The sequence below is a fragment of the Callithrix jacchus genome, chromosome 20 (assembly GCF_049354715.1).
Source record: "Callithrix jacchus isolate 240 chromosome 20, calJac240_pri, whole genome shotgun sequence".
NCBI lineage: Eukaryota > Metazoa > Chordata > Mammalia > Primates > Cebidae > Callithrix > Callithrix jacchus.
Genome location: NC_133521.1, coordinates 5274391 through 5300751, shown reverse-complemented (window position 1 = coordinate 5300751; position 26361 = coordinate 5274391). Strand labels below are relative to the sequence as shown.

General features: G+C 37.5%; 1 protein-coding gene across 19 annotated transcripts in view; it reads right to left on the bottom strand.

The window, feature by feature from the left end:
- Positions 1–26361, bottom strand: part of PHKB (phosphorylase kinase regulatory subunit beta) — a 247382-nt gene that overhangs the window by 70989 nt on the left and 150032 nt on the right. For all 19 annotated transcript variants that reach the window (XM_035282686.3, XM_035282687.3, XM_078358167.1 and 16 more), the window contains one exon: positions 22117–22211. In XM_035282686.3, the coding sequence (XP_035138577.2) occupies positions 22117–22211 (95 nt within the window). The remainder of the gene's footprint in view (positions 1–22116; positions 22212–26361) is intronic.

The window sequence follows — 26361 nt, the reverse complement described above, 5'->3', positions numbered from 1 at the left end:
ATTTGGAAGAGAAGAGGTGAGGCAGGCAGAGAGGAATCAAAGATTACTTCTATTCTTTTACAGAATTTAAAGGAAGGGGTGTTCAATTGTGCTGAATGTCTTTGAAGTCAAATAGACTGACATCTGAAAACAGATCATTGGATTTATCAACTAGTAGGAGATTAACAACCCATTGCATGTGGTTTTTGTAGAGTGGCGGTATAAGAAGCCAGACTGTGCATTACAAGGAGTGACTGGGAACTGAGGACATGAAGATGGTGCAAGCATTTTTTCAAGCTGTCTGAAAGGGAAGACAGGCCCTTGAGGGAGGCGAATAGTTGCAGAGCACTTAAACACGGTCAGGGAAGGAATAAGTAGAGAGAAAGGTATAAAATATAGAAGAAAGAAGGAATATCAATTGGAACAGTTGAAGGTAGAGGGAAAAAAGTTGGGTTGAGTTAATGCCTAGGGGTGGAGGTTTTTCTTAGTCTTCTGGGATTCAGAGAAGAAATCCAATCATAATTAGAGGCAATGATCTTGGCATGTACTAGAATCCATTAGTTCAGTTTTAATTTTATTTTTATAAACGCTTATGAGAAATTAAAGCTCCATCTCCCACTCCGCACAATTTTGACAAGTACAAGGAAGGGTTCATGTTCTGCTACATAGGATTATTCATTCTTCCTCGCCATATTAAATTCATATTCTTGGGCTGAACTTACAGTTTCTTCTGATTAATGATATGATTAGGAGCCATAATCACTGTCCAGATATCTGACCATGTTACAGTGTCCCTTTCAATTCATCCTCATAAACCAGCTGGCTCTACAAACCACAGGCTCCCATAAAAGAAGATATTTTAAGTAAGGTTGGGAAAACAATAAAGATACTCACAACAATAAATAAGGAGAACATTAAAATATAAATATATGCTCAAAATTTGTGAAGATTCATAGTTTATGAAAATTATTCATGAAAATATATAAAAATTATATAAATTATATGAATTTACGGCCTTCATCGAGCTTCTAAAAATCATTTTCAAAAGGCAGGTTTCTTAGGCATTATATTCTGATATTTCTAATTCAGCACCGTTCTTAAAAAGTAAAGGATAGAAGAAAACGATGTATTCTGAGAAGAGGAAATATGCAATTAAGCTGTATCTATAACAAACCAAAACTATCGATATATGAAGCTTATTTTTTTAATGGAACTAAATTTCAAAAAAAAAAAAACCCCAAAACCCAAGTTCAAAGGCCATTAAAACAATGGGCTTCTGTCTATACAGTGACAGTTTTCATCAGAGATATACAAAGAGATAGAAGAAATCTAATAGGTTAAATATTTAATTTTTTTCTAAGTTGAATATAGCCTAAAAAATATCGCTAAAATGTTGAAAATATAAAAGTTTTTCTCCAGACTTTTTAGAATTTTCTCATCTCTTTAATGAGAAAGAAATATTACTTATATAATAAATTACTGAAATAAAACACAATATTTATTTAGTTTGCATAATGTGTCAGACATTCAGTTAAGAGGTTTACATATATGATCATGTAATCATACACACCACCCTGAGTTAGGGATTATTATTCCTATTTAAAATATGACAAAAATGGGGCTTAGAAAGATTAATTCAATTGTCCAAGGTCACACAGTTATTAAGTGGAAGAGACAGGTTTTATATCTAGGACTGTATGAGATGTAAGGTCACGATACTATATTACTTCCTTAGAAACAAAACTTTATTACACATATATGGAGTGTTCTTTAATCTTTAAGAAAGTAACTTATACAAAATTTTATGCATCTGTATTTTTAGAAGAGAAAGCATGAAACTCCCTCTTCCTCATTAATTTGAAAAGTGAGAGACTAAGTGTACTATATGTTTTTAGCTGAGATCTACATAAATATGTACATGATTTAGCAAATAAGTACTGATTTTCATCCTCAATTTGGAAACTTGCAGCACAGAAAATAAGCTCTTATGACTAAAAAGCATTCCTTTCCTATTGGCCTTTTCTCCAAAGTCTGTCAAAGTAGATCAATCAATTTGAATTGGCATATTAAATGTGCTAGTCTACTTCATAGATTCAAAGCTTGGGTGTCACTGAATGTGAAACTGAATTATCTCAAGGGTGTGTCAACACACATGATCTGCTCTATCATGATAATTCTGCCACTAATATAAAATATTGCCTCAAGCAGCTGACCAAAAATACTTGTATTTTATTCACCTGCATGATGGCAATAATACATGGAACTCTCCAAGGACCTCATGAGAGAAAAATCATTCCTCAAGGAGGTAGGGGCTCACGAAGCCCAATCCTCTGGTTTAGAAGGGGGTAACTTGTCAGGATACAGATTATTAAATAAGGTGGGGCTAGAAGGGATTAACTGATAGGTTTCCTTCAAATATCACTAGATCTTTAAAAACTGTGAATACAGTCAAAACAAGAAGAAAAGTAAAGTACATACATTTCAGGTTAAGTTCATAAATATATTCATATTTATTAATAACTGAGTTCCTTTCCTCACAGAAAAATGTCAGAAATATAGATTCATTAAAACAATACTAGATCATCATAATCCTTGTAAATCTTTATTCTGGACCATAAATCTTGCTTTCTTACTTCTATTTTTCCTTCTTTTACATTTTAGCCATGAATATAAGAAATTTCCATCCTGTAGATAAAATATTTCCTATCAAAATATTATATATCATGCCTATTATTGAAACTTTTAATTTTAATAGGTTCAGTGGGTTAATTAGAATGATATTATTAAATGTGCTTAAACTCATTGTTTTGACTACCAATTCAAGTTTTCTAAGTTCTAGATTTGTTTTTTAATCAAGGCATTGAATTTTAATTGGCTCAGGTATAAATACCAGTTGATAAGAGACTCTTCATTACCCTTCAAGACGGCAGACAGAATTGAGGAGAAACTCTGTGTGGCTGTGGCATATTCAGGCTATACTCTTTCAGAAGGATCTTTGATGCCTTGACTATTTTATTCTGTTTTATTATGATAATCATAAGAACTTCTATTCAGTACTCAAATTCACTCCCATGCTTGTAGATAAATTTGGGTTTTTGGTCCCACACAAACACTTTCTTTCTTTGCCAAGCTAGTGAAGTTGTTATTTTTTAATCTTTTAAGGAAAAATTATGGCTCAAACTGGTTAAACTATTTGAGAGCATTGGAATAAAACAAGCCAAATAAAACTGAGCCACATGCAAAATTTCCTTAAACTACCTTAAATTTCCTTAAATCTTTTGAAAGATTAATAAATTCTTTAAAACGGAATAGATTTGGAACAAAACTTTAAAAAGGCAAATAGCTACAATTCCATGTTATAGGAGTGCTATATAACGTACCTACTAAATTAGGAGCTTATAACCGTTCTTGGATTGCAGTAAACTCAACTTTCTGAGCAGATGGTCGTCCACCATTTAATTGCTCTTTAACTCCCTACAATCTGGCTTCTGGGCACACTACTCCACTAAAGTCATTCAAAGGTTACCAGTAACCTAGATTATGGCAGCCAGCAATGGAAGTGCTAGAAGGGGACTTATGAATTAAACCCAGTCAAATAATTTTACAGATTAGAAAACTACACTCCAGAGATGCTAGGAATCCTTCCCCAGTTTATTCTTCAGGTGAATCACACAGGTCCAGAGAACTAGCACCTTAATTTCTGCCAGTACTTTGCTGCTCTTCCCAGCCAATGAGGTAGTCAACCTTCTTGAACCAAGAAATCAAAGTTCCTCACATTTTCATATCCATGACACGTTTTAACCTTCCTGATAGATTACTCTGTTCTGCCCATCCTAGAACATCTCTTTACTCCACCATCTGCGTTGCCCATACTGTGACAAAGAACAAAGCCTGGAGCCTGGAGCCTTCCAAGAATTGTCTGCTCCCATAGGTTAATTTCCACCATGAACTATGTTCAATAGAATATAGTCTTGCATGTTTCGTTTATATTAACTACTAGGCACCTCAATTAATTGCTATATCTGCATTGGAACTATCAAAATACAAATAACAACAACGGCTAAGCCCAAGGTTGGATTCAGAAGCATGCAATGTGCCTCCTGTGTTCTTAATCATTTTGCTAGGCAGAACATCCAACAGTATGAAACCTTTCCTATTTGTACTCTTGAATATTGAAATAGCATTTTCATATCAGAATATTTTTTCGATGACTTTTTCTTTGACACTAGAATAGCTTATTTATGTAAAAATTCTGCTGCATCCAATCACATCTATTTTGAGAAACAAGATCAATTTTTCTTAAATTGGTTTAAAAACAAAATGAAGGGGGAAAAAAGCAATTCCTGGCTGGCTATTGCCTGTTAAATGCTATAGTTTCAGACAGAATCCTGCAAACATGTAGAAAGATGTTAGGTATGTTTTCCTATTTAACCAGGAATCTTCCCTATTCTAATTAGTATAATACACATGTAAAAATAAGTCCATTTGCCATTGAACTACAGAAAGCCACCCCCTAGCTACTATTAATGGATGTCTTCTAAGGGTCACCTTATCCTTAGTGGACAACCGTAATGCAAAATGCAATAAATCAGTAAAATGCACATGCAGTTTCTGCTGCAACCAGACCTCTTCCAAGTATGAATGAGCTACAAAGGCTGGAAACAAACAGTCTTCAAGAAACCATTCTCTCACATTAGCATGGCAGAGGCACTGCAGTATAAATGATGAAGATCTCGTTCATAGATAATCAGTGCGTACCTGGCCCCAGAATTACCTAGGCAACAGAAGATGATGGGCCCTTTAACAGGAACAAGTTAGGGTGAATGATGAGAGGGAGTAAATACCTCCTGAAAGGGTTTTCCTTTGGATAAGGAAGAAGAAAATCCCTACTAAAATTGCTGTTATAGATTTGTAGAGTTGGTTTCTCATCCTAGCATAACAGGGAAAAAGAAAGAAGGAAATAATTAACATGATGATATAATGAATCCCAGCACACATTTTTTTATTGATGTGACATCTTTTGTGTTTGATTTTTCAGATCACTTCCGCAGGCCTCTCAGCATCCTAAGGCACAGGTGCAACTGGGTTCCTATGATGTGATATTCAGCCAGGCTGTTCAAGAAACAAGCTATTTCTCTTGTTAACTCCTTCATAGCATTAGAAAAGTCACTGCTTCCAAATGCTTGACATTCCCTCCTTCCTTTTCTTCTTCAGTTAATACCTTCATACTGGTTCTGCCAGTTGACAACTGTGTGACCTTGGAGATTACTAAACCTCTCTGAGACTCATGCTATCTATCTGTAAAATGGATATAATAATATTTGTCTCAGAAAAAATGTTAAAATCAGATATAATGTGTATAAAGTGGCCTGCACAGTGCCTATAAACAAAAGAAACACTGTCAATAGTAGTTACCATTGCATCTTTCACTTCTATTCTCTGGTCCTGTCAAATACCAAACTAGGTTAAGAGAAGACAAGAGTTAAGACAAATTCTCTACTCTGAGGACCTCTTTGAGAAAGTCAGGCATGTAAACCAACAATTGCAATAGTGACAAGTGTTATAACATGGGGTATGCAAAAGAAACCAGTCTTAATGGCACAGCTTGTAAACACATGACTTGTTTTCTGGGAGTAATTTATAGGATGAGATAATATGGTGTTTTTTGTAATTTATTTTCCCCAAATCAAATGTGCCATAGAAAAGTGGGGGTAGAGAAGCAGACACTGTTACCCTGTTTATAAGAATAAAGGATCGTCCAATGAACAGTTTGGGTAAATTTTCCTTCATATATGACTTTCCCAGACAATATTAAAAAGTCTGGTATTTTATTTACTTGGTTTGTATCTATGTGGGGCCATCACAACTATTTAGTAAATATCTACTCTACTCATATATATCACAATGTTAGGTTTATTCCCTAAGATCTGAAGAAACATTGGATATAGAAGGAGAAAAACACACTCAACAGAAATAAAGAGGAAAGACTCAAGCATGGGAGGTGAGGCCTGGGCTCCTAGTTCCAGAGAGCAAAGTACACATATACTCTCAGTTCTCATCTCTCTTCAGACGCCAGAGAAGAGACCAACTACAGATTTAAAATAAATAAAAAAGATTAAGCCAGAGCAATGAAAAAAGAGAGAAGGTCATGAGATAACAAGGTATTTAAACACATTTCTAGTGTAAAAGATGGCAAATAAAAATGCATTAATGAATAAAGCAGAGCAGAGAAACCTGTATAAAACAAATGATACCACTTAGAGTATCACCAAAGTGCTATAGCAGGTATGGCAGCTGACCCAGCAACTAGAGGGGCCTCAGAGAGGCACTTGGTCTGCAAGCACAATGGAGGACAGATGGGAGAAACAGAAGTGACATGGAAGGACTGATTAAAGGCCACAGTGGCCAGCCCCATGTACCACAAAGAGAACCACAGTCAGCAACAAAGCAGGACTTTTCTCCAAATATACAGAATGAGCTGGTTGGGATGAGTTAATGCTTCTACTGCAAACAACAGATTCTTGAAATAAAGCCTTGGCATTTGGCAAGGGTGATAAGAGTCTTGCTTTTTCCCAACCAGATCCGTGACTCATCAATGAGGTTAGCCAGGAGACAAAACTCCCATCACATCTCCCTCACCTCTGGCTGGGATGGTAGGAGTAGGAGACTACTACTTAATACATTGAGAATAATCAGCCCACTTAACACACTAATATATGATTGAATGATGAGGTATAACAGGTATGTGACAAAATAATCAGCAGGAAGAAAGAAAACCACCATATTAATGAAACACACAAACATTAGTATGGAAATTATGCTTAAAATAAGCCAGACACAGAAGGATAAATATTGCATGATTCCACTTACATGAAGTAACTAGAATAGGTAAATTCATAGACACAAAAACTAGAATAGAGATTACCAGGGGTTGGTGTGTGAGCACTGCTCAGTACAAAGTTTGGATTTTCTAATCTTTTCAAGCAGATTCGTGGGAAGAAAAACACCAGCCGAGGTATATAGAGAAAAAGAGTTTATTTACAAAGAAAGGAAAAAAAAGTTTATTTACAAGGATACCTAGAGACGCTCACAAACTTCAACACCGGCAATAAAGCAGCACGGGTTTTCGCAAGTCCAAACCAAATCACCATTGAAGCCCAGTTCGGCTTCTGCTAAACAATCTTTTATACTTTTTAAAACAAAGAAGGGTCAGGTCAGGACACTGTCCATGTCTTCATCATGTAACTAACATCCTTGAGGTGTTTACCAAAAATTGGATCAGGGAACTGGCCAGGTTCCCAGGTCCGGGTCTTCAGAGCCTTTTTTTGCATTGGGAAAATTCTGAGCTCGGAATACTCCCAATGATAAGGAAATGAAGACAACATAAAGTCTGTCCATGACTTGTAAACTTAATTAACTCCTTCTGTTCCATTACAGTTGGAGGGAGTAGAGAGAGGGTTACTGCTTAATGGGTACCAAAATTTTATTGAGGATGATAAAAGAAAAATTTTGGTATACATAGTGGCAAGAGCTACATTATATTGTAAATGTACTTTATACCATGATATGTATAAATATAAATGATTGAAATGATATATGTAAATATATATTATATAATGTATAATTCATTCATTGATTTCATTAATTTCAATAATCCATTATTTATTATATTATAGATTATATTTAATATGCATATAACATAATATATAGGATATATATGTCATATAACTATATGATATAAAATATATTTAATATATATTATATTATTAATTATGTATTTAATATATATTTAGTATAATGTGTTATTATATTTCTATATCATATATATTTTACTTTATGTTAAAAAAAGAAAAAATTTACTCTGGAGAATCAACAAATGGTGACAACTGAATAACCACAGGCAAATAATGAAGCTGGCTTCACACCTCATACCATATACAAAATTAACTCAGAATGGATCAGAGATCTAAGCATAAGAGCTAAATAAAATTCTTAGAAGAAAACATGGATATAAATCTTCATGACCTTGGATTAGGCAATGGTTTCTTAGACATGACACCATAAGCACAAGCAAACAAAGGAAAACAACAGATAAATGAGACTTTTTCAAAATTACAAACTTCTGTGCTTCAAATGACACCAAGAAGAAACTGGAATGATAATCCACAGAATGTAAGTAAATATTTGCAATCATATAAGGTCTCAGAATACATAAAGAACTGCTACAATTCGATAATAAAAATAAACAAATCAATTAAAAAATGGCCACAGTATCTGAATAGTTCTGAATGTTCTAAAATTGCTTCTGGTAAATATACTGAAAACCACTTCATTGTAGTCTTTAAATTAGTGAGTTGTATGGGATGCAAATTATACCTCAAGAAATCTGCGATGAAAAATAAATGCTCAGTAAATGATAACCATTAATGTTTAAAAAAAATACTCTGAAGAGAAAAGATGAGTCAAGGAACAGAAGAAATCTTTTTTACTTGTAGAAAGACTTATGAACATAAATGATCAACTATAAAAAATTGGGGAGCTCGGATCCAAGATGGTCGATCGCTAACATCCCAGGATTGCAGCTCTCAGGGAAGGCGCGGAGAACTAGAGGACGCCACACTTTCAGACAAATTCTGGTCGCTCACGGAGCAGGAGATCCCCCAGTGGAGGAAACACACGGGTGGCCAGTGCGACTCTCGTGGCCGGTGCAGCGGTTCCGCCGGCACCTCGGCACGGCAGCTCTCGGAGCAAAGTAAACAGGTTCGGAGGACCGGCACGGGTCCCCAGCAGGACACCAGAGCCTGGCACAGCGGCTGTGACGGCACCTCGGCGCGGGAGCGCTCGGCGCAGAGTAAACAGGACCGGTTTCCCCTTCTGACCGAGGTTTGGAGCCCCGGGAAGGCAGAGTTGCCTACTACGGAAACAAGAAGGAAGCCCAACAGGAGAATCCTGGGCAGAAAAGCACCATCAGTTTTAACGCCGCTGCTCTGGCCCTGGGAACTAACAACCTGGACGCCCACTCAAGAGACCTAATCTGAAAGCTGGTAATTTCAAAGAGACAGGAGGATAAATTTGCAATGACAGGAAGAAACCAGCGTAAAAAAGCTGAGAATACTCAAAGTCAGAACGCCTCTCCCTCTAAAGATGATCACAGTTCCACATCAACAATGGAACAAGGCTTGATGGAGAACGAGCGCATCCCAATGACAGAATCACTCTTCAAGGAATGGATAATAACAAACTTCGGTGAGTTAAAAGACCATGTTGTAGCCCAACGTAAAGAAACTAGGAACTTTGAAAAAAGGTTTGATGAAATCCTATTGAGAATAGACAACTTAGAGCAGAGTATGAGTGAATTAATGGAACTAAAGAATACAATACAGGAACTCCGAGAAGTATGCACAGGTTTAAACACTCAAATTGTTCAAGCAGAATAAGGGATAGCAGAGGTCAAAGTCCAACTTAATGAAATAAAACGTGGAGAAAAGATTAGAGAAAAAAGGATAAAAAGGAATGAGCAAAGTCTCCAAGAAATGTGGGACTATGTGAAAAGACCAAATTTACGTTTGATAGGTGTACCTGAATGCGACGGAGAGAATGAATCCAAGCTGGAAAATACCCTTCAGGATATTATTCAGGAAAATTTTCCTAAACTAGCAAAGCAGGTCAACATTCAACCCCAGGTAATACAGAGAACACCACAAAGATATTCCTCAAGAAGAGCAACCCCAAGGCACATAATCGTTAGATTCACCAGGGTTGAAACGAAGGAGAAAATACTAAGAGCAGCCAGAGAGAAAGGTCAGGTTACCCACAAAGGCAAGCCTATCAGACTTACAGCAGATCTCTCAGCAGAAACTCTACAGGCCAGAAGAGAGTGGGGGCCAATATTCAACATTCTCAAAGAACAGAACCTTCAGCCCAGAATTTCATATCCAGCCAAACTAAGCTTCATAACTGAAGGAAAAATAAAATCTTTTATGAACAAGCAAGAACTCAGAGATTTTATTACCACCAGGCCTGCTTTACAAGAGCTTCTGAAAGAAGCATTACACACAGAAAGAAACAACCAGTATTAGCCTTTCTAAAAATACACCAAAAAGTAAAGAGCACCAACATAAAGAAGAATTTACACCAACAAATGGATAAAACAGCCAGTCAACATCAAATGGCAGTAAAACTAAATTTAAATTGACTAAATCCCCCAATCAAAAGACACAGCCAAAACCCAATGGCATGTTACATCCAGACCTGTTTCACATGTAAGGATACACAAAGACTCAAAACAAAGGGATGGAGAAAGATTTACCAACCAAATGGAGAGCAAAAATAAATAATAAATAAAAAAAAAGCAGGAGTTGCAATTCTCGTATCGGATAAAATAGATTTTAAAGCAACAAAGATATAGTCGTAAAAGGATCAATGCAACAACAAGAGCTAACGATCCTAACACCCAGATACGAGACTTAGATTCAATGAGACAGAAAATTAATAAGGATATCAAGGACTTGAACTCAGATCCGGAACAAGTAAACTTAATAAATATTCATAGAACTCTCCACTTCAAATACACAAAATATACATTCTTGTCAATACCACATCACACCTACCCATAAGTTTAAATGAAACATTGGCCATTATTAATACTCAATTTTTTTCAAAATAAAGCAATATTTCCATTTACTCTCCCTCTTTCTTCCTCTCCTTTACTTATTTTTTTTTTCTTTCCTTCTCTCAAAAAAAAAGAAATCAACTTGTAAACCTCTAGATCCAGGTCGGCAATGTCTCTCTCATTGCTTGATTTCCTTCCTTCCCTTCCCTCCCTCCCTCCCTCCCCGCTTCCTCCCTTCCTTCCTCCCTTCCTTCCTTCCTTCCTTCATCCCTTCCTTCCTCCCTACCGTCCTTCTTCCCTCCCTCTCCACTTCCTCCCTTCCTTCCTTCCTTCCTTCATCCCTTCCTTCCTCCCTACCGTCCTTCTTCCCTCCCTTCCTGCCTTCCTCCCCCCACCAAAAAAAAAAAAAAATTGGAAGTAGGAACAAGATGGCCTAGACAGATAACTATTAAAGGATTCTAAAAGCTGGAAAGAAAGCAGACTGGACTGGCCAGAGGCCTCAGCACTTGAAGAATGGCAATGCAGTGAGATTCCTGAGATCACACATAAGCTATGCGGGCACTGCAGGAGTGTGTAGCCTGAAAACAACCAATGGATACAGAAAAAAAAATCTATTCTCTCTCACAAGAGGACTGGGAAATGGAAAGCACAACAGAGACCAAGTGGGGAGTTCTAATCTCAGCTCTTCAACTGAGGTATCAGTTGGCTAATCTGTATTCAGCAGCAATTTCAAAGTCCTGGCGAAACAACCCAACCTCTGCTTCATAACCAGAGCACTGATGAGCCAACACATTTGCAGCATCAACAGAGAAGCCCCAGAGTTTTCCTGACTTCACAGTGCTCTACTACTCAAGTGGCCTTGGATAGTCCAATTCACCTGCAGAGGGTTCAAAGCGATGACAAGTCTACTCCACCCCTGCTCACACCAGAAGCAATAGCAATTAGGCTGATCCTCCCATATCAGCTGAGCCTGGTATCTTCTGGCCTTCCACCCAGTGGCATAAGGAGACTTAGGACAAGAAGAAATGGGACATTCCCTATAGAGGAACACAAATTTGAACCAACAGGGAATTTTTCGTTTGAAACTATGGAAGCCAGAGGAAGTGGCACAGTATTTCTTAGTTCTGAAGTAAAACAATCGTTAACTAGGAATCCTATATTCAGTGTAACTACCCTTCAGGAACGAAGGTGAAATAAAGATGTTCTCAAATGAAAACTAAGAAATTTGTTGCTAGCAGACCTACCCATAAATAATGTCTAAAGGAAGCTCTCCAAATGGGAAGAAAATGATAACAGAAGAAGGCTGGGACATTCAGAAAAGAAAGAACAATGGAATGGTAAAAACTGAGGTCAGCACAGTAGACTATCCTTCAGCTCATGACCTTCTTTAATCAAAGTTTATGGTTGAAGTCAACATTTTCACACAATCTGATGTGCTGCTCAATGAAGGTAGAGGAAATATTTTTTTTAATTATGTCTAAGAAATGAAGAAGGTAAGAGAAACTAATGGAATAAGTAAAATTTCTATAATTCACTTAAAGTGGCAAAATGATACCACTGCTAATGTTCTTCAATGTGTGAATAGTTAAACAACCTAAGATACATTCATACCATGGTGTACAACACAGCAATAAAAAGAAACGGACTATGTAATATGGTTTAAATCTGTGTTCCCACCAAAATTTCACGTCCAGTTGTAATCTTCAGTGTTGAAGGCAGGGACTGCTGGGATGTGACTGGATCATGGGGGTGGAGTTCTCATGAATGGTGTAGCAGCATCCCTGCCATGGTACTCCATAGTGAGTGAGTTCTCATGAGATCTGTTTGTTTATAAGTGTTGTAAAGACCACCGACACTGAAGAAACTGCAACTAATGGGCAAAACAACCAGCAAGCATCAAAATGGCAGGATCAAATTCACACATAATAATATTAATCTTAAATGTAAATGGACTAAATGCCCCAATCAAAAGACAGAGACTGGCAAATTGGATAGAGTCAAGACCCATTGGTGTACTGTATTCAGGAGACCCATCTCACCTGCAAAGACACACACAAATGCTCAAAATAAAGGGATGGAGGAAGATTTACCAAGCAAATGAAGAGCAAAAAAAAAAAAAAAAAAAAAGCAGGGGTTGCAATCCTAGTCTCTGATAAAACAGACTTTAAACCATCAAAGATCAAAAGAGACAAAGAAGGGTATTACATAATGGTAAAGGGATCAATGCAACAAGAAGAGCTAAGTATCCTAAATATATATACAGGAGCACCCAGATTCATAAAGCAAGTTCTTAATGACCTACAACTCTTTGACTCTTACACAGTAATAGTGAGACTCACGCACGGTAATCGTGAGACTTTAACATCCCACTGTCAATATTAGAGAGATCAATGAAACAGAAAATTAACAAGGACGTCCAGGACTTGAACTCAGATCTGGACCAAGCAAACCTAACAGATATTTACAGAACTCTCCACCCCAAATCCACAGAATATATATTCTTCTCAGGACCACATCACACTTATTCTAAAATTGACCACATAATTGGAAGTAAAACACTCCTCAGCAAATGCATAGGAACGGAATTCATAAACAATCTCTCAGACCACAGTGCAATCACATTAGAGCTCAGGATTAAGAAACTTGCTCAAAACCACACAACTATATGGAAAATGGATAACCTGCTTCTGAATGACTACTGGATAAATAATGAAATAAAAGCATAAATAAAAATATTCTTTGAAACCAATGAGAACAAAGACACAATGTACCAGAAACTCTGGGACACATTTAAAGCAGTGTTGTTAAATGCCCCCAAGAGAAATGAGGAAAGATCTGAAATTGATGCCTTAATGTCACAATTGAAAAAACTAGAGGAGCAAGATCAAACAAATTCAAAAGCTAGAAGAAGACAAGAAATAACTAAGATCAGAGCAGAACCGAAAGAGATAGAGACACACACACACACACAAAAAAAAAACTTTCAGAAAAAAACAATGAATCCAGGAGCTAGTTTTTTGAAAAGATAAACAAAATAGATAGACCACTAGCCGGATGAATAAAAAAGAAAAGAGAGGAGGAGAACGATCCAAGATGGCCGATCGCTAACATCCCGGGATTGCAGCTCTCAGGGAAGGCGCGGAGAACTAGAGGACGCCACACTTTCAGACAAAGTCTGGTCGCTCACGGAGCAGAAGATCCCCCAGTGGTGGAAACACACGGGTCGCCAGCGCGACTCTCATGGTCGGCGCAGTGGTTCTGCCGGCACCTCGGCGCGGCAGCTCGCGGCACAGAGTAAACGGGACGGGTTTCCCTTCTGACCGAGGTTTGGAGCCCCGGGAAGGCAGAGTCACCTACTACCACACAAGAAGGAAGCCCGACAGGAGAATCCTGGGCAGAAAAGCACCATCAGTTTTAACGCCGCTGCTCTGGCCCTGGGAACTAACAACCTGGATGTCCACTCAAGAGACCTAATCTGAAAGTTGGTAACTTCAAAGACGACAGGAGGATAAATTTACAATGACGGGAAGAAACCAGCGTAAAAAAGCTGAGAATACTCAAAGTCAGAACGCCTCTCCCTCTAAAGATGATCACAGTTCCACATCAACAATGGAACAAGGCTTGATGGAGAACGAGCGCCTCCTGATGACAGAATCACTCTTCAAGGAATGGATAATAACAAACTTCGGTGAGTTAAAAGAACATGTCGTAGCCCAATGTAAAGAAACTAGGAACTTTGAAAAAAGGTTTGATGAAATCCTATTGAGAATAGACAACTTAGAGAGGAGTATGAGTGAATTAATGGAACTGAAGAATACAATACAGGAACTCCGAGAAGTATGCACAGGTTTAAACACTCGAATTGTTCAAGCAGAAGAAGGGATATCAGAGGTCAAAGTCCAACTTAATGAAATAAAACGTGAAGAAAAGATTAGAGAAAAAAGGATAAAAAGGAATGAGCAAAGTCTCCAAGAAATGTGGGACTATGTGAAAAGACCAAATTTATGTTTGATAGGTGTACCTGAATGCGACGGAGAGAATGAATCCAAGCTGGAAAATACCCTTCAGGATATTATTCAGGAAAATTTTCCTAAACTAGCAAAGCAGGTCAACATTCAACCCCAGGTAATACAGAGAACACCACAAAGATATTCCTCAAGAAGAGCAACCCCAAGGCACATAATCGTTAGATTCACCAGGGTTGAAACGAAGGAGAGGATACTAAGGGCAGCCAGAGAGAAAGGTCGGATAACCCACAAAGGCAAGCCTATCAGACTTACAGCAGATCTCTCGGCAGAAACTCTACAGGCCAGAAGAGAGTGGGGGCCGATATTCAACATCCTCAAAGAACAGAACCTTCAGCCCAGAATTTCATATCCAGCCAAACTAAGCTTCACAACTGAAGGAAAAATAAAATCTTTTATGAACAAGCAAGAACTCAGAGATTTTATTACCACCAGGCCTGCTTTACAAGAGCTTCTGAAAGAAGCATTACACACAGAAAGAAACAACCAGTATTAGCCTTTCTAAAAATACACCAAAAAGTAAAGAGCACCAACATAAAGAAGAATTTACACCAACAAATGGATAAAACAGCCAGTCAACATCAAATGGCAGTAACCCTAAATTTAAATTGACTGAATTCCCAATCAAAAGACACAGCCAAAATCCAACGGCATGTTACATCCAGACATGTTTCACATGCAAGGATACACAAAGACTCAAAACAAAGGGATGGAGAAAGATTTACCAACCAAATGGAGAGCAAAAATAAATAATAAATAAATAAAAAGCAGGAGTTGCAATTCTTGTATCGGATAAAATAGATTTTAAAGCAACAAAGATATAGTGGTAAAAGGATCAATGCAACAACAAGAGCTAACGATCCTAACACCCAGATAGGAGACTTAGATTCAATGAGACAGAAAATTAATAAGGATATCAAGGACTCGAACTCAGATCCAGAACAAGTAAACTTAATAAATATTTATAGAGCTCTCCACTTCAAATACACAAAATATACATTCTTGTCAATACCACATCACACCTACCCATTAGTTTAAACGAAACATTGATTGGCCATTATTAATACCCAATTTTTTTCAAAATAAAGCAATATTTCCATTTACTCTCCCTCTTTCTCTTCCTCTTTCTTCCTCTCGTTTACTTATTATTTTTTTTTCTTTCCTTCTCTCAAAAAAAAAAGAAATCAACTTGTAAACCTCTAGATCCAGGTCGGCAATGTCTCTTTCATTGCTTGATTTCCTTTCTTCCCTTCCCTCCCTCACTCCCCGCTTCCTCCCTTCCTTCCTTCCTTCATCCCTTCCTTCCTCCCTACCGTCCTTCTTCCCTTCCTTCCTGCCTTCCTCCCCCCCCCAAAAAAAAAAAAAAAAAAAAAGAAAAGAGAGAAGAACCAAATAGATGCAATAAAAAAATGATAAAGGGGACATCACCACTGATGCCACAGAAATACAAACTACCATCAGAGAATACTACAAACACCTCTATGGAAATAAACCAGTAAATCTAGAAGAAACGGATACATTCCTGGACACTTATATCCTCCCAAGACTAAACCAGGAAGAAGCTGAATCCCTGAATAGACCAATAACAAGGTCTGAAATTGAGGCAGCAATTAATAGCCTACCAACCAAAAAAGCCCAGGTCCAGATGGGTTTGTACCTCTACCAGAGGTACAAAGAGGAGCTGGTACCATTCCTTCTGAAACTATTCCAAACAATACAAAAAGAGGGAATCCTCCCTAAGTCATTTTAGGAGACCAATATCGTCTTGTTACCAAAACCTGGCAGAGACACAACTAAAAAGAAAATTTCAGGCCAATATCCCTGATGAACATCAATGTGTAAATCCTCAGTAAAATACTGGCAAACTGAATGCAACAGCACATCAAAAAGCTTATCCATCACAATCAAGTTTGCTTCATCCCTGGGATGCAAGGCTGGTTCACCATATGCAAATCTATAATTGTAATCCATCATATAAACAGAACCCAAGATAAAAACCACATGATTATCTCAATACATACAGAGAAGGCCTTCAGCAAAATTCAACAGCACTTTATGCTAAGAACTCTCAATAAACTAGGTATCAATTGAACATATCTCAAAATCGTAAGAGCTATTATGACAGACCCACAGCCAGTATCATACGGAATGGGCAAAAACTGGAAGCATTCCCTTTGAAAACTGTCATAAGACAAGGATGCCCTCTCTCACTACTCCTATTAAACATAGTATTGGAAGTTCTGGCCAGGGCAAACAGGCAAGAAAAAGAAGTAAAGTGTATTCAATTAGGAAAAGAGGAAGTCAAATTATCTATATTTGCAGATGATATGATTGTATATTTAGAAGACCCCATCGTCTCAGCCCAAAATCTCCTTAAGCCAATAAGCAATTTCAGCAAAGTTTGAGCATACAAAATCAATGTGCAGAAATCACAAGCATTCCTACACACCTATAACAGGCAAACACAAAGCCAAATCATGAGTGAACTCCCATTCACAATTGCTGCAAAAATATAAAATACCTAGGAATACAACTAACAAGGTATGTGAATGACCTCTTCAAGGAGAACTACAAACCACTGCTCAAGGAAATAAAAGAGGACACAAACAGATGGAAAAACATTCTGTGCTCATGAGTAGGAAGAATCAATATCATGAAAATGGCCATACTGCCCAAAGTAATTTATAGATTCAATGCTATCCCCATCAAGCTACCACTGACTTTCTTCACAAAATTGGAAAAAGCCACCTTAAATTTCATATGGAACCAAAAAAGAGGCCACATAGCCAAGACAATTCTAAGCAAAAACAAAGCTGGAGGCATCACACTACCTGACTTCAAACTATACTAATGCTACAGTAACCAAAACAGCGTGGTATTGGTACCAAAACAGAGATGTAGACCAATGGAACAGAACAGAGGCCTCAGAAGTAATGCCATACATCTATAACCACTGATCTTTGACAGACCTGACAAAAACAAGCAATCAGGAAAGGATTCCCTATTTAATAAATGGTATTGGGACAACTGGCTAGTCATATGCAAAAAGCTGAAACTGGATCCCTTCCTTACACAAACCTTATACAAAAATTAACTCAAGATGGATTAAAGATTTAAATGTAAGACCTAAAACCATAAAAACCCTAGAAGAAAACCTAGGCAATACCATTCAGGACATAGGTATGGGCAAGGACTTCATGACTAAAAACACCAAAAGTAATGGCAAGAAAAGCAAAAATAGACAAATGGGATTGAATTAAACTAAAGAGCTACTGCACAGCAAAATAAACTATCATTAGAGTGAACTGGCAACCAACAGAATGGGAAAAAATTTTTGCAATCTACTCATCTGACAAAGGGCTATCCAGAATCTACAAATAACTTAAACAAATTTACAAGAAAAAAAACAAACGACCCCATTAAAAAGTGGGCACAGGGTATGAATAGACACTTCTCCAAAGAAGACATTTATGCAGCCAACAAACGTGAAAAAAGCTCATCATCACTAGTCCTTAGAGAAATGCAAATCAAAACCACATTGAGATACCATCTCACACCAGTTAGAATGGTGATCATTAAAAGAATCAGGAGACAACAGATGCTGGAGAGTATGCAGAAAAATAGGAATGCTTTTATGCTGTTGGTGGGGGTGTAAATTAGTTCAACCATTATGGAAGACAGTATGGCGATTCCTCAAGGATCTAGAACTAGAAATATCATTTGACCCAGCAATCCCATTACTGGGTATATACCCAAAGGATTATAAATCATTCTATTATAAAGACACATACACACATATGTTTATTGCGGCACTGTTCACAACAGCAAAGACTCGGAACCAACCCAAATGCCCATCAATGATAGATTGGAGAAAGAAAATGTGGCACAGATACACCATGGAATACTATGTAGCCATAAAAAAGGAAACCATCATTCTCAGAAAACTGACACAAGAGGTGGAAACCATCATTCTCAGAAAACTGACAAGAACAGAAAACGAAACACTGCATGTTCTCACTCATAAGTGGGTGCTGAACAATGAGAACACATGGACACAGGGAGGGAACATCACACACTGGGGCCTGTCAGAGGGCTGGGGGACTAGGGGAGGGCGAGCAGAAGGTGAGGGGATAAAGGGAGGGATAGCATTAGGAGAAATACCTAATGTAGATGACGGGGTGATGGATGCAGCAAACCACCATGGCATGTGTATACCTACATAACAAACCTGCATGTTCCGCACATGTACCCCAGAATTTAAAGCATAATAAAAATTAATAAATAAATAAAAGTGTGTAGCTCCTCCCTCTTGCCCTCTTGTTCCTGCTCCTGCCATATAAGATGCCTGTTCTCACTTTGCCTTCCTCCCTGAGTAAAACCTCCCTGTGGCCTCCCCAGAAGCCTGGAAGCATGGAAGCTGCTATGCTTCCCATACAGCCCTGCAGAACCATGACCCAATTAAACCTCTTTTCTTTATAAATTACCCAGTCTTATGTATTCCTTTATAGCAGTGTGAGAATGGACTAATACACTGTTGATACATGCAACAACTTGGATGAATCTCATGGAAATTATGTTGAGTGAAAAAGTCAATCCCAAAAGAGTAGACACAGTTCAATTTTTATAATATTCTTAAAATGCCAAAATTATAAAATAAAAGGCATATTAGTAGTTGCAAGGGGTTAAGAACTGGGGTGAAGGAAGTTAGTGTGGTTACAAAGGAGGAACAAAAGGAAGGCTTATGGTGACATAGGATGGTATAATTAAGTATCTTGACTATGGTGGTGGTTACACAAAATTTTTAATAAAATATAATTAATTGTAAAATATAGCCAAAAATAAAGAAACAGAAAACATTTGAGAAAAAGTAAGAGACTCACAAGGTGATAAGAGTGTTTTGTATGCCTGAGGCCCTGGGCTACATTGTACAAGTTTGCCCAGAGAGTTTGCACTAACAGTGTGATTTATGGTGAACATCTTTTTCCCTGGGGGGGCTGGTGTTTAAAAAATTGAGATGCTGCAAGCTTACATAACTGACCTTTAGTAAAAACTATACACAACGAAGCTTGAGCAAGCTTCCCTGGTTGGCAACACTGTGCATTTGCAGACACACCCTCGCTAGGGTAATTAAGTACATCTCATGTGATTCCACTGCAAGAAGACACTTGGAAGCCCGTGCCAAGGCACAATGACTTGCCCCATGTGCCTTTTCCCTTTGCTGATTTTATTCTGTATCCTTTCACAGTAATCAACCCTATGTGTAAGTGTAACAGCTTCTGAGTTCTGTGAATCCTCCAGTGAATTCTAGTGGCTGAGGGTAGCCATGGGATCCCTGACATACCTTCTTGCAAGGGCAAGCACTTCTCCATTTTCAGAAATGCTTGTAGTAGTAAACCACTCCCTATTTACTTTCCTAACTTGTGGCAAGGTTTAAAGCACCTAGTGAATTCCCACAGACCAGTTAGTTACAAAATCTGACCTTGTCAATCATGACTAAGTGGCTACTGACACCAATATTTCAAACAGAGGGCTGTGTATCTCCGGATATATCTGACTCCTCTGTTTCATCAGTCCACTTCACCCAGCCCCGGGAACAGACTTGGGCATGCCAGGTCTTTCCTACTGCTTAAAATGGCTGAGAAAGTGGCAAGGCAGCTTCAGTGCTTTATATACCACCAAAACCAAGCTGTCAACCGCTTGGGGACATATCCACTTCCATTAGTTTTCTGCTGTGAATCTCCCCATCACCTCCTGCTCAGAAACTGAATGCAACACTGCACCGAGGTAATCTACCACATGGCTATACGAGAGAAGCATTTCTCCACTTGGGAGGCATGACAGATAATTCAGTAGCAGCAGTACAAAGTAATTTTGATATAAAAAATACCTGTAGAGTGAATTCTCTTTAAAATTCACTCTCAGTCACTCAAATCCTGATAAGCTTTCTTGAGCAGGAGAGAAGGAGTTGCAGGTCGTATATAGTACACCAAAATTTACACATAACCCACAGCCATCATTATATGTGTCAAGCATGAAACAACTGTTTAAACTGATGATTCTGTTAGCCATATGCCTATGAAATGCTTTGATGTTCTCTGGTTCCTGTTCCCACACCTCAAATCTGTGATCTATTACTTTATTATCTAAGAAAAGGCTTTGAGGCTTCATCACTCTAGAGAAGTGGGTCAGACATGTGAAATACTATTTTAGTGATACACATTAGTCTCAAAATGGCTAGGTCACAGCACTGGTAATATGAGTTAGATGAATTCCCTATTTTGCCATGTCTTCACGTAATTTCAAACTGTATTTCAAACTGGTACAGACTGTACACTTGCACTGCAACTACAAACACTTGTTTTGTTGACACAACACAGTCTGAATAAATAGCTACTAAATGCGAAAATTTAAAAACTATTCCTTCCCCAACACGTCACCAAATGCTGAGAACAACTTTGCCAGTTGTACCAACACAACCGGTAACTAAAATAAAGGTCAAATCCCCCCTTACATAAGGAGCTACCAGGCCAGTGAGAAATTCCCATCACATATTAACACAGGAATTTTATTTTCTTGACAAAACCATAGCATTTATTCACAAGTCTCTCAAATAGCTTCTCATCCATAAACAACTCAGAGTCATTACATGTTCTGTTGAAGACCAGCAAGAGTCAGAGAAACAGTGCAATAGAACCTAATGGAGCTGTTGGCTCTCCCTTTCTCTTATTGAAACAAGCACTTACTGCTCTGTGTATGTGTGTGTGTGTGTAATATGTATTTATATTTTTTTAAATATAAGGAGCATTTCCATTTGTAAGCCTATCTTCCATAAGCACTGATGCCATTCTTATTAAATGCATGTTAACTGTTTAGAATCCCAGGCACAGATGCAGATTCATTCCCTTTCTCCTCAGGCAGTTTCCACAATCCACAACATTCTCATTATAACAGTCCTCATTACTGGTATCATTTAATACTTAAGGGTTTGCTCAAGTCAATATCAATCCTGCTGATCCTACAAACACTTATTTTGTTGATACAACACAGCCTGAATCCATAGCTACTAAATGTAAAAATGTTAAAACTATTCCTTCTCCAACATGTCACCAAGTCACTGTTGCTGTAACAACTGTGTCAGTCATGCAGCCTTGTCATGGAGCCACAGAGCAGGAGAGACATCAAGCACGAGGCCTTTAGGGGAATCTCACTCCTCCTGCTACCCAAATCCACTGCTTCTTCTCAAAGACACTTGATACCTTAAATTCAACATTATGAAGGTGGAAATGTTTACCTGGAAGGCACTTTGTTGGACCCACCTGAAACCTACTTCCTCATTAACAAATAAACCTTTACCACAAGTAAATTTTAACTAACCAGAAGAGGGAGAAGCCTTTCCTTCAGAAGGAACAACAAAAGCTTATGCAGAACACAAATTTCCTCTTCAATTAAGCTTAAATGTCTTTGGACAAGTCCTACTTAAGAAATACAATATCTCTTTACCTGATTGGAAAACCTCATGCTCACGTTACGTTGATTCTTTAGTGGGACATAGCGCTGGACAGGATCAATGTCCTTAGGACTGATTAGTTCATCAGCTGAAAAAAAGAAGGGATGACATTATTTAAAATGCATTTGCGTAACTCTAGAAACCAACTAGACGTTTAGAAAATACTCTTCTCAACAAGAGCAGAATATACATTTTTCTCAGTGTACATGAAACAACCTCCACCAGGATATACCACATACGAGGCCATAAAATAAGTCTCAATATTTAGAACAGGACTGAAATTGTAAAAAGTATATTCACTGACCACAGGATAATGAAATTAGGAATCGGTAACAGAAAGAAATCTTATCAATTCACACATATGCGGAAATGAAAACATACTATTAAATAACTAACGGGTCAAATAATAAATCAAAAGGGAAATGAGAAAATGCATTCTAATATATTTTCTGATGAGATGAATAAAAATAAAGACAAATGCCAAAATTAATGGGATGTGGGTAAAAGAATGCTCAGAGAAAAAAATATAGCTATAAATGCCTATATTAAATAGAAGAAAAAATCTCAAATCAATAACCCATTCTTCCACCTTAAGACAGTGGATGAAAAAGAGCAAACCACATCAAAAAGAAGCAGAAGGAAGGAAATAATAAATATTAGAGTGAAAATTAATGAAACAGAGTACAGAAAAACAATGCAGAATCAAGGACACCAAAAGTAGTTTCTTAAAAAGCTCAATAAAACTCACAAACCTTTAGCTAGATTCACCAACAAAGAAAGAAGACTCAAATTACTAAATCAAGAATGCAAGAAAGAAACATTATTACAGGCCTAAAGGATTCTAAGAGAATAATATCAACAAATATATGTCAACAAATTAGATAACCTAGATGAAATGGACATATTATTCCAGGAAAAACTCAAACTACAAAAACTGAATTAGGATGGAATGGAAATTCTAAACAGATTTGTAAAAAATACATAAAGTAATTGAAACTTTACACACACACAAACAGAGAGAGAGAGAGAGAGCTCAGGACTAGATGGTGTCACTGGCAAATTCTACCAAGCAATTAAAGAAAAATTAAAGCCAATGTTTCACAAACAAACAACAACAACCAAAAGGAAAAAAAAAGGACACCTCCCAACTCATTCTAATAGGTCACTATTATTCTAATACCAAAATCAAAGTATTGCAAGAAAATTACAAACCAAAATATGCTATGAATATAGACACAAAAATCCTCAACAAATACTAGCAAACTAAATCCAGTAACATAAAAAAGGGATTGCACACCATCACCAAGTAGAATCTACCCCACAAATGCAAGGATGGCTTAACATCCCCAAAATCAATACTGATAGACTATATCAATAAAATAAAGGACAAAACACTATATGACCACTTAGACAGACTGAGAAAAAGCATCTGACAAAATTCAACATCCTTGAACAAAAAAGCATTCAACAAAGTAGGAACAGAAGAAAATGTATTCAACCTAATAATTTGTGTTGTGAAATGGGCATCTGTGAAAAAGCTACAGCTAATATCACACTCAATGGTAAAAGACTGAATGCTTTTCACCCAAAGATCAGGAATAAGACAAGGATGTCCACTCTCACCACTTCTATTTAACATTGAAGTGTAGGTTCCATCCAGAGAAATTGAGAAAGAAAAGTAAATAAAAAGTATCAGATTGGAAAGGAAAAAACTACAGTAATTAACAGTGTGGTATTAGCATAAGAATAGACACAGAAATATCATAGAGATTACAGAAATAAACCCTTGCATATATAGTCAACTGATTCTTGACAAGAGGGTGCCAAAACAATTCAACAGGGAGAGAAAGGGTTTTTCTTTGTTTTGTTTTGAGACAGAGTCTTGCTCTGTTGCCCAGGCTGGAGTGCCCAATGGCACAATCTTGGCTTACTGCAACTTTCACCTCCGAGGTTCAAGTGATTCAGGTGCGTCAGTCTCCAGAGTAGCTGGGATTATAGGCATGTACCACCATGCCCGGCTAATTTTTTTGTAGAGACATGGTTTTGTCATGTGGGCCAGGATGGGATCCACCAGCCTTGGCCTCCTGAAGTGTTGGTTTTACAGGCGTGAGCCACCATGCCCAGCCAAAAAAAGTTTTTTATTGACAAATAGTGCTGAGACAATTGGATATTCAAAGGCAAAAGAATGAAGCTGGAACTTTTCCTCACACCATATATAAATAACAACTCAAAACAAATCAAAGAGTTAAATGCAAGAGTTAAAACTGTTAGAAGAAAACATAGGAGTAAGTTTTTGTGACTTTGATTTAGACAAAACTATGACAGCAAAAGTGATAAAAGAAGTAAAGAGATAAATTGGATTTCATCAAGATGATAACTTTTTTGTGCTGCAAAAGACCCATCAAGAAAGTGAAATAAGAGCCCACAGAATGTGACAAAACATTCACAAATCAGGTATCTTATAAGGGATTTAAATCTAGAAGATATAAAGAAGTCATAACAACGTAATAATAAAAAGAAAATAAAAACAATTAAAAAATAGCCACAGTTTCTAAATAGGCATTTCTCCAAAGAAGATATACAAATTATCAATAAGCACAGGAAAACATGCTCACAACATTAGTCATTTGAGAAATGCTAATCAAAACCACAATGAGATATCACTTCCTATCTATTATGAAGGCTACAATTAAAAAAAGAAAATAGGTAAGAACAAATGTTGGCAAAGATGTAGAGAAATAGAAACCCTCAAATAGTGTTGATAGGAAAGCAAAATGACATAGTAGCTTTGGAAAACAGTAGGGAATTTGCTCAAAATGTTAAACGTAAGAGTTAGCATAGACCCAGTAATTACATGCCTAGGTATACATCCAGGAGAAATGAAACAATAATTTTACATAAAGTTTACAGCAGCATTACTTACAATAGCTAAGAAGTGGAAACAACTCAAATGCTCATCTCCTGAGGAACGGGTAAATAAAGTGTAATGTATACATATAATGGAATATTGTTCTGCCATAAAAAGGAATAACTTGCTGAAACATGTTACAACATGGATAAATCTTGAAAACATTAGGCTAAGTGAAAGAAGCCAGACACGGAAGTCCACATTATCAGTATTGACTTATATGAAATGTCCCAAATAGGCAAATCTATAGAATTAGAGAGTAGACTTACTACCATTGCCTAGTCCTGGAGGAAAGGGTGAATTAATGAGAGGAAAATGAGGAGTGACTGCTCCTGGGCATGAGGCTTTTTGGCAGAGAGATGATGAAAACATTGTAAAACTGACTGGAGTGATGGTTGCACAACTCTATAAATATACTAAAAAAATCAATGAATTGTGAACTTTAAGTAGGTGAAATGTATGGTATGTAAATCATACCCCAATAAAGCTCTTCTAAAAATAATAGGAAAGAAATCAGATTTCTTTCAGAAAAATAAAAAAAACAATAGGAAGGAAATCAGTTTGTTAAGAAGAAACAGTGTTTCCTGCTACAAAATTCTAAAAGAGATTTCTGAGAAGGGGTGTTTTGTTATGGGGCACTGACCAACATGAGGGCAACATCCTCAACTGCTGTTGCACTGTAAACATGGAAGCCCATTTAACGTGGTAGTTCCTTATGGCAACTTCTGATAAAATCCAAGGATATAGGAAAGAAGAAAATTTAGAGTGAGAGGCGGTGGGGAGGAAGGCACTAAGTCTGTAGTTTTCTGCTGTCTTCTGCTGTAACACACTTGAGGGATACCCATAATCACCAGAGGCCCACTCACTACCTACAGCAGGTTTTCTCCATTGGCCTGGAAGAGAATATGCTAGGGAGAGGTGGCGGTGGTGGGAAAAGCCCCTGAAATGCAATTCTGCAAAACCTCCTTGGAGTACGAGTTATCAGTTGTCTATACAAATTTACAGTGAGCATATTTTCCAACCCAGCAAGTCTGTATCTATATAGTTATCTTAGTTATACTCATATGTGCAAATTAGTTAAACAATAACAACAACAACAATGAAATTAAACCTCTTTTTTTGTGTGTGTGAGATGGAATCTCACTCTGCTACAGGCTGGAGTGCAGTGGTGCAATCTTGGCTCACTGCAATCTCCACCTCCTGAGTTCAAGCAATTCTTCTGCCTCAGCCTCCCAAATAGCTGGGACTACAGGCACAGGCCACCACGTCCAACTAATTTTTGTATTTTTTTTTTTTTTTTTTAGTAAAGATGGGGTTTCACCATATTGGC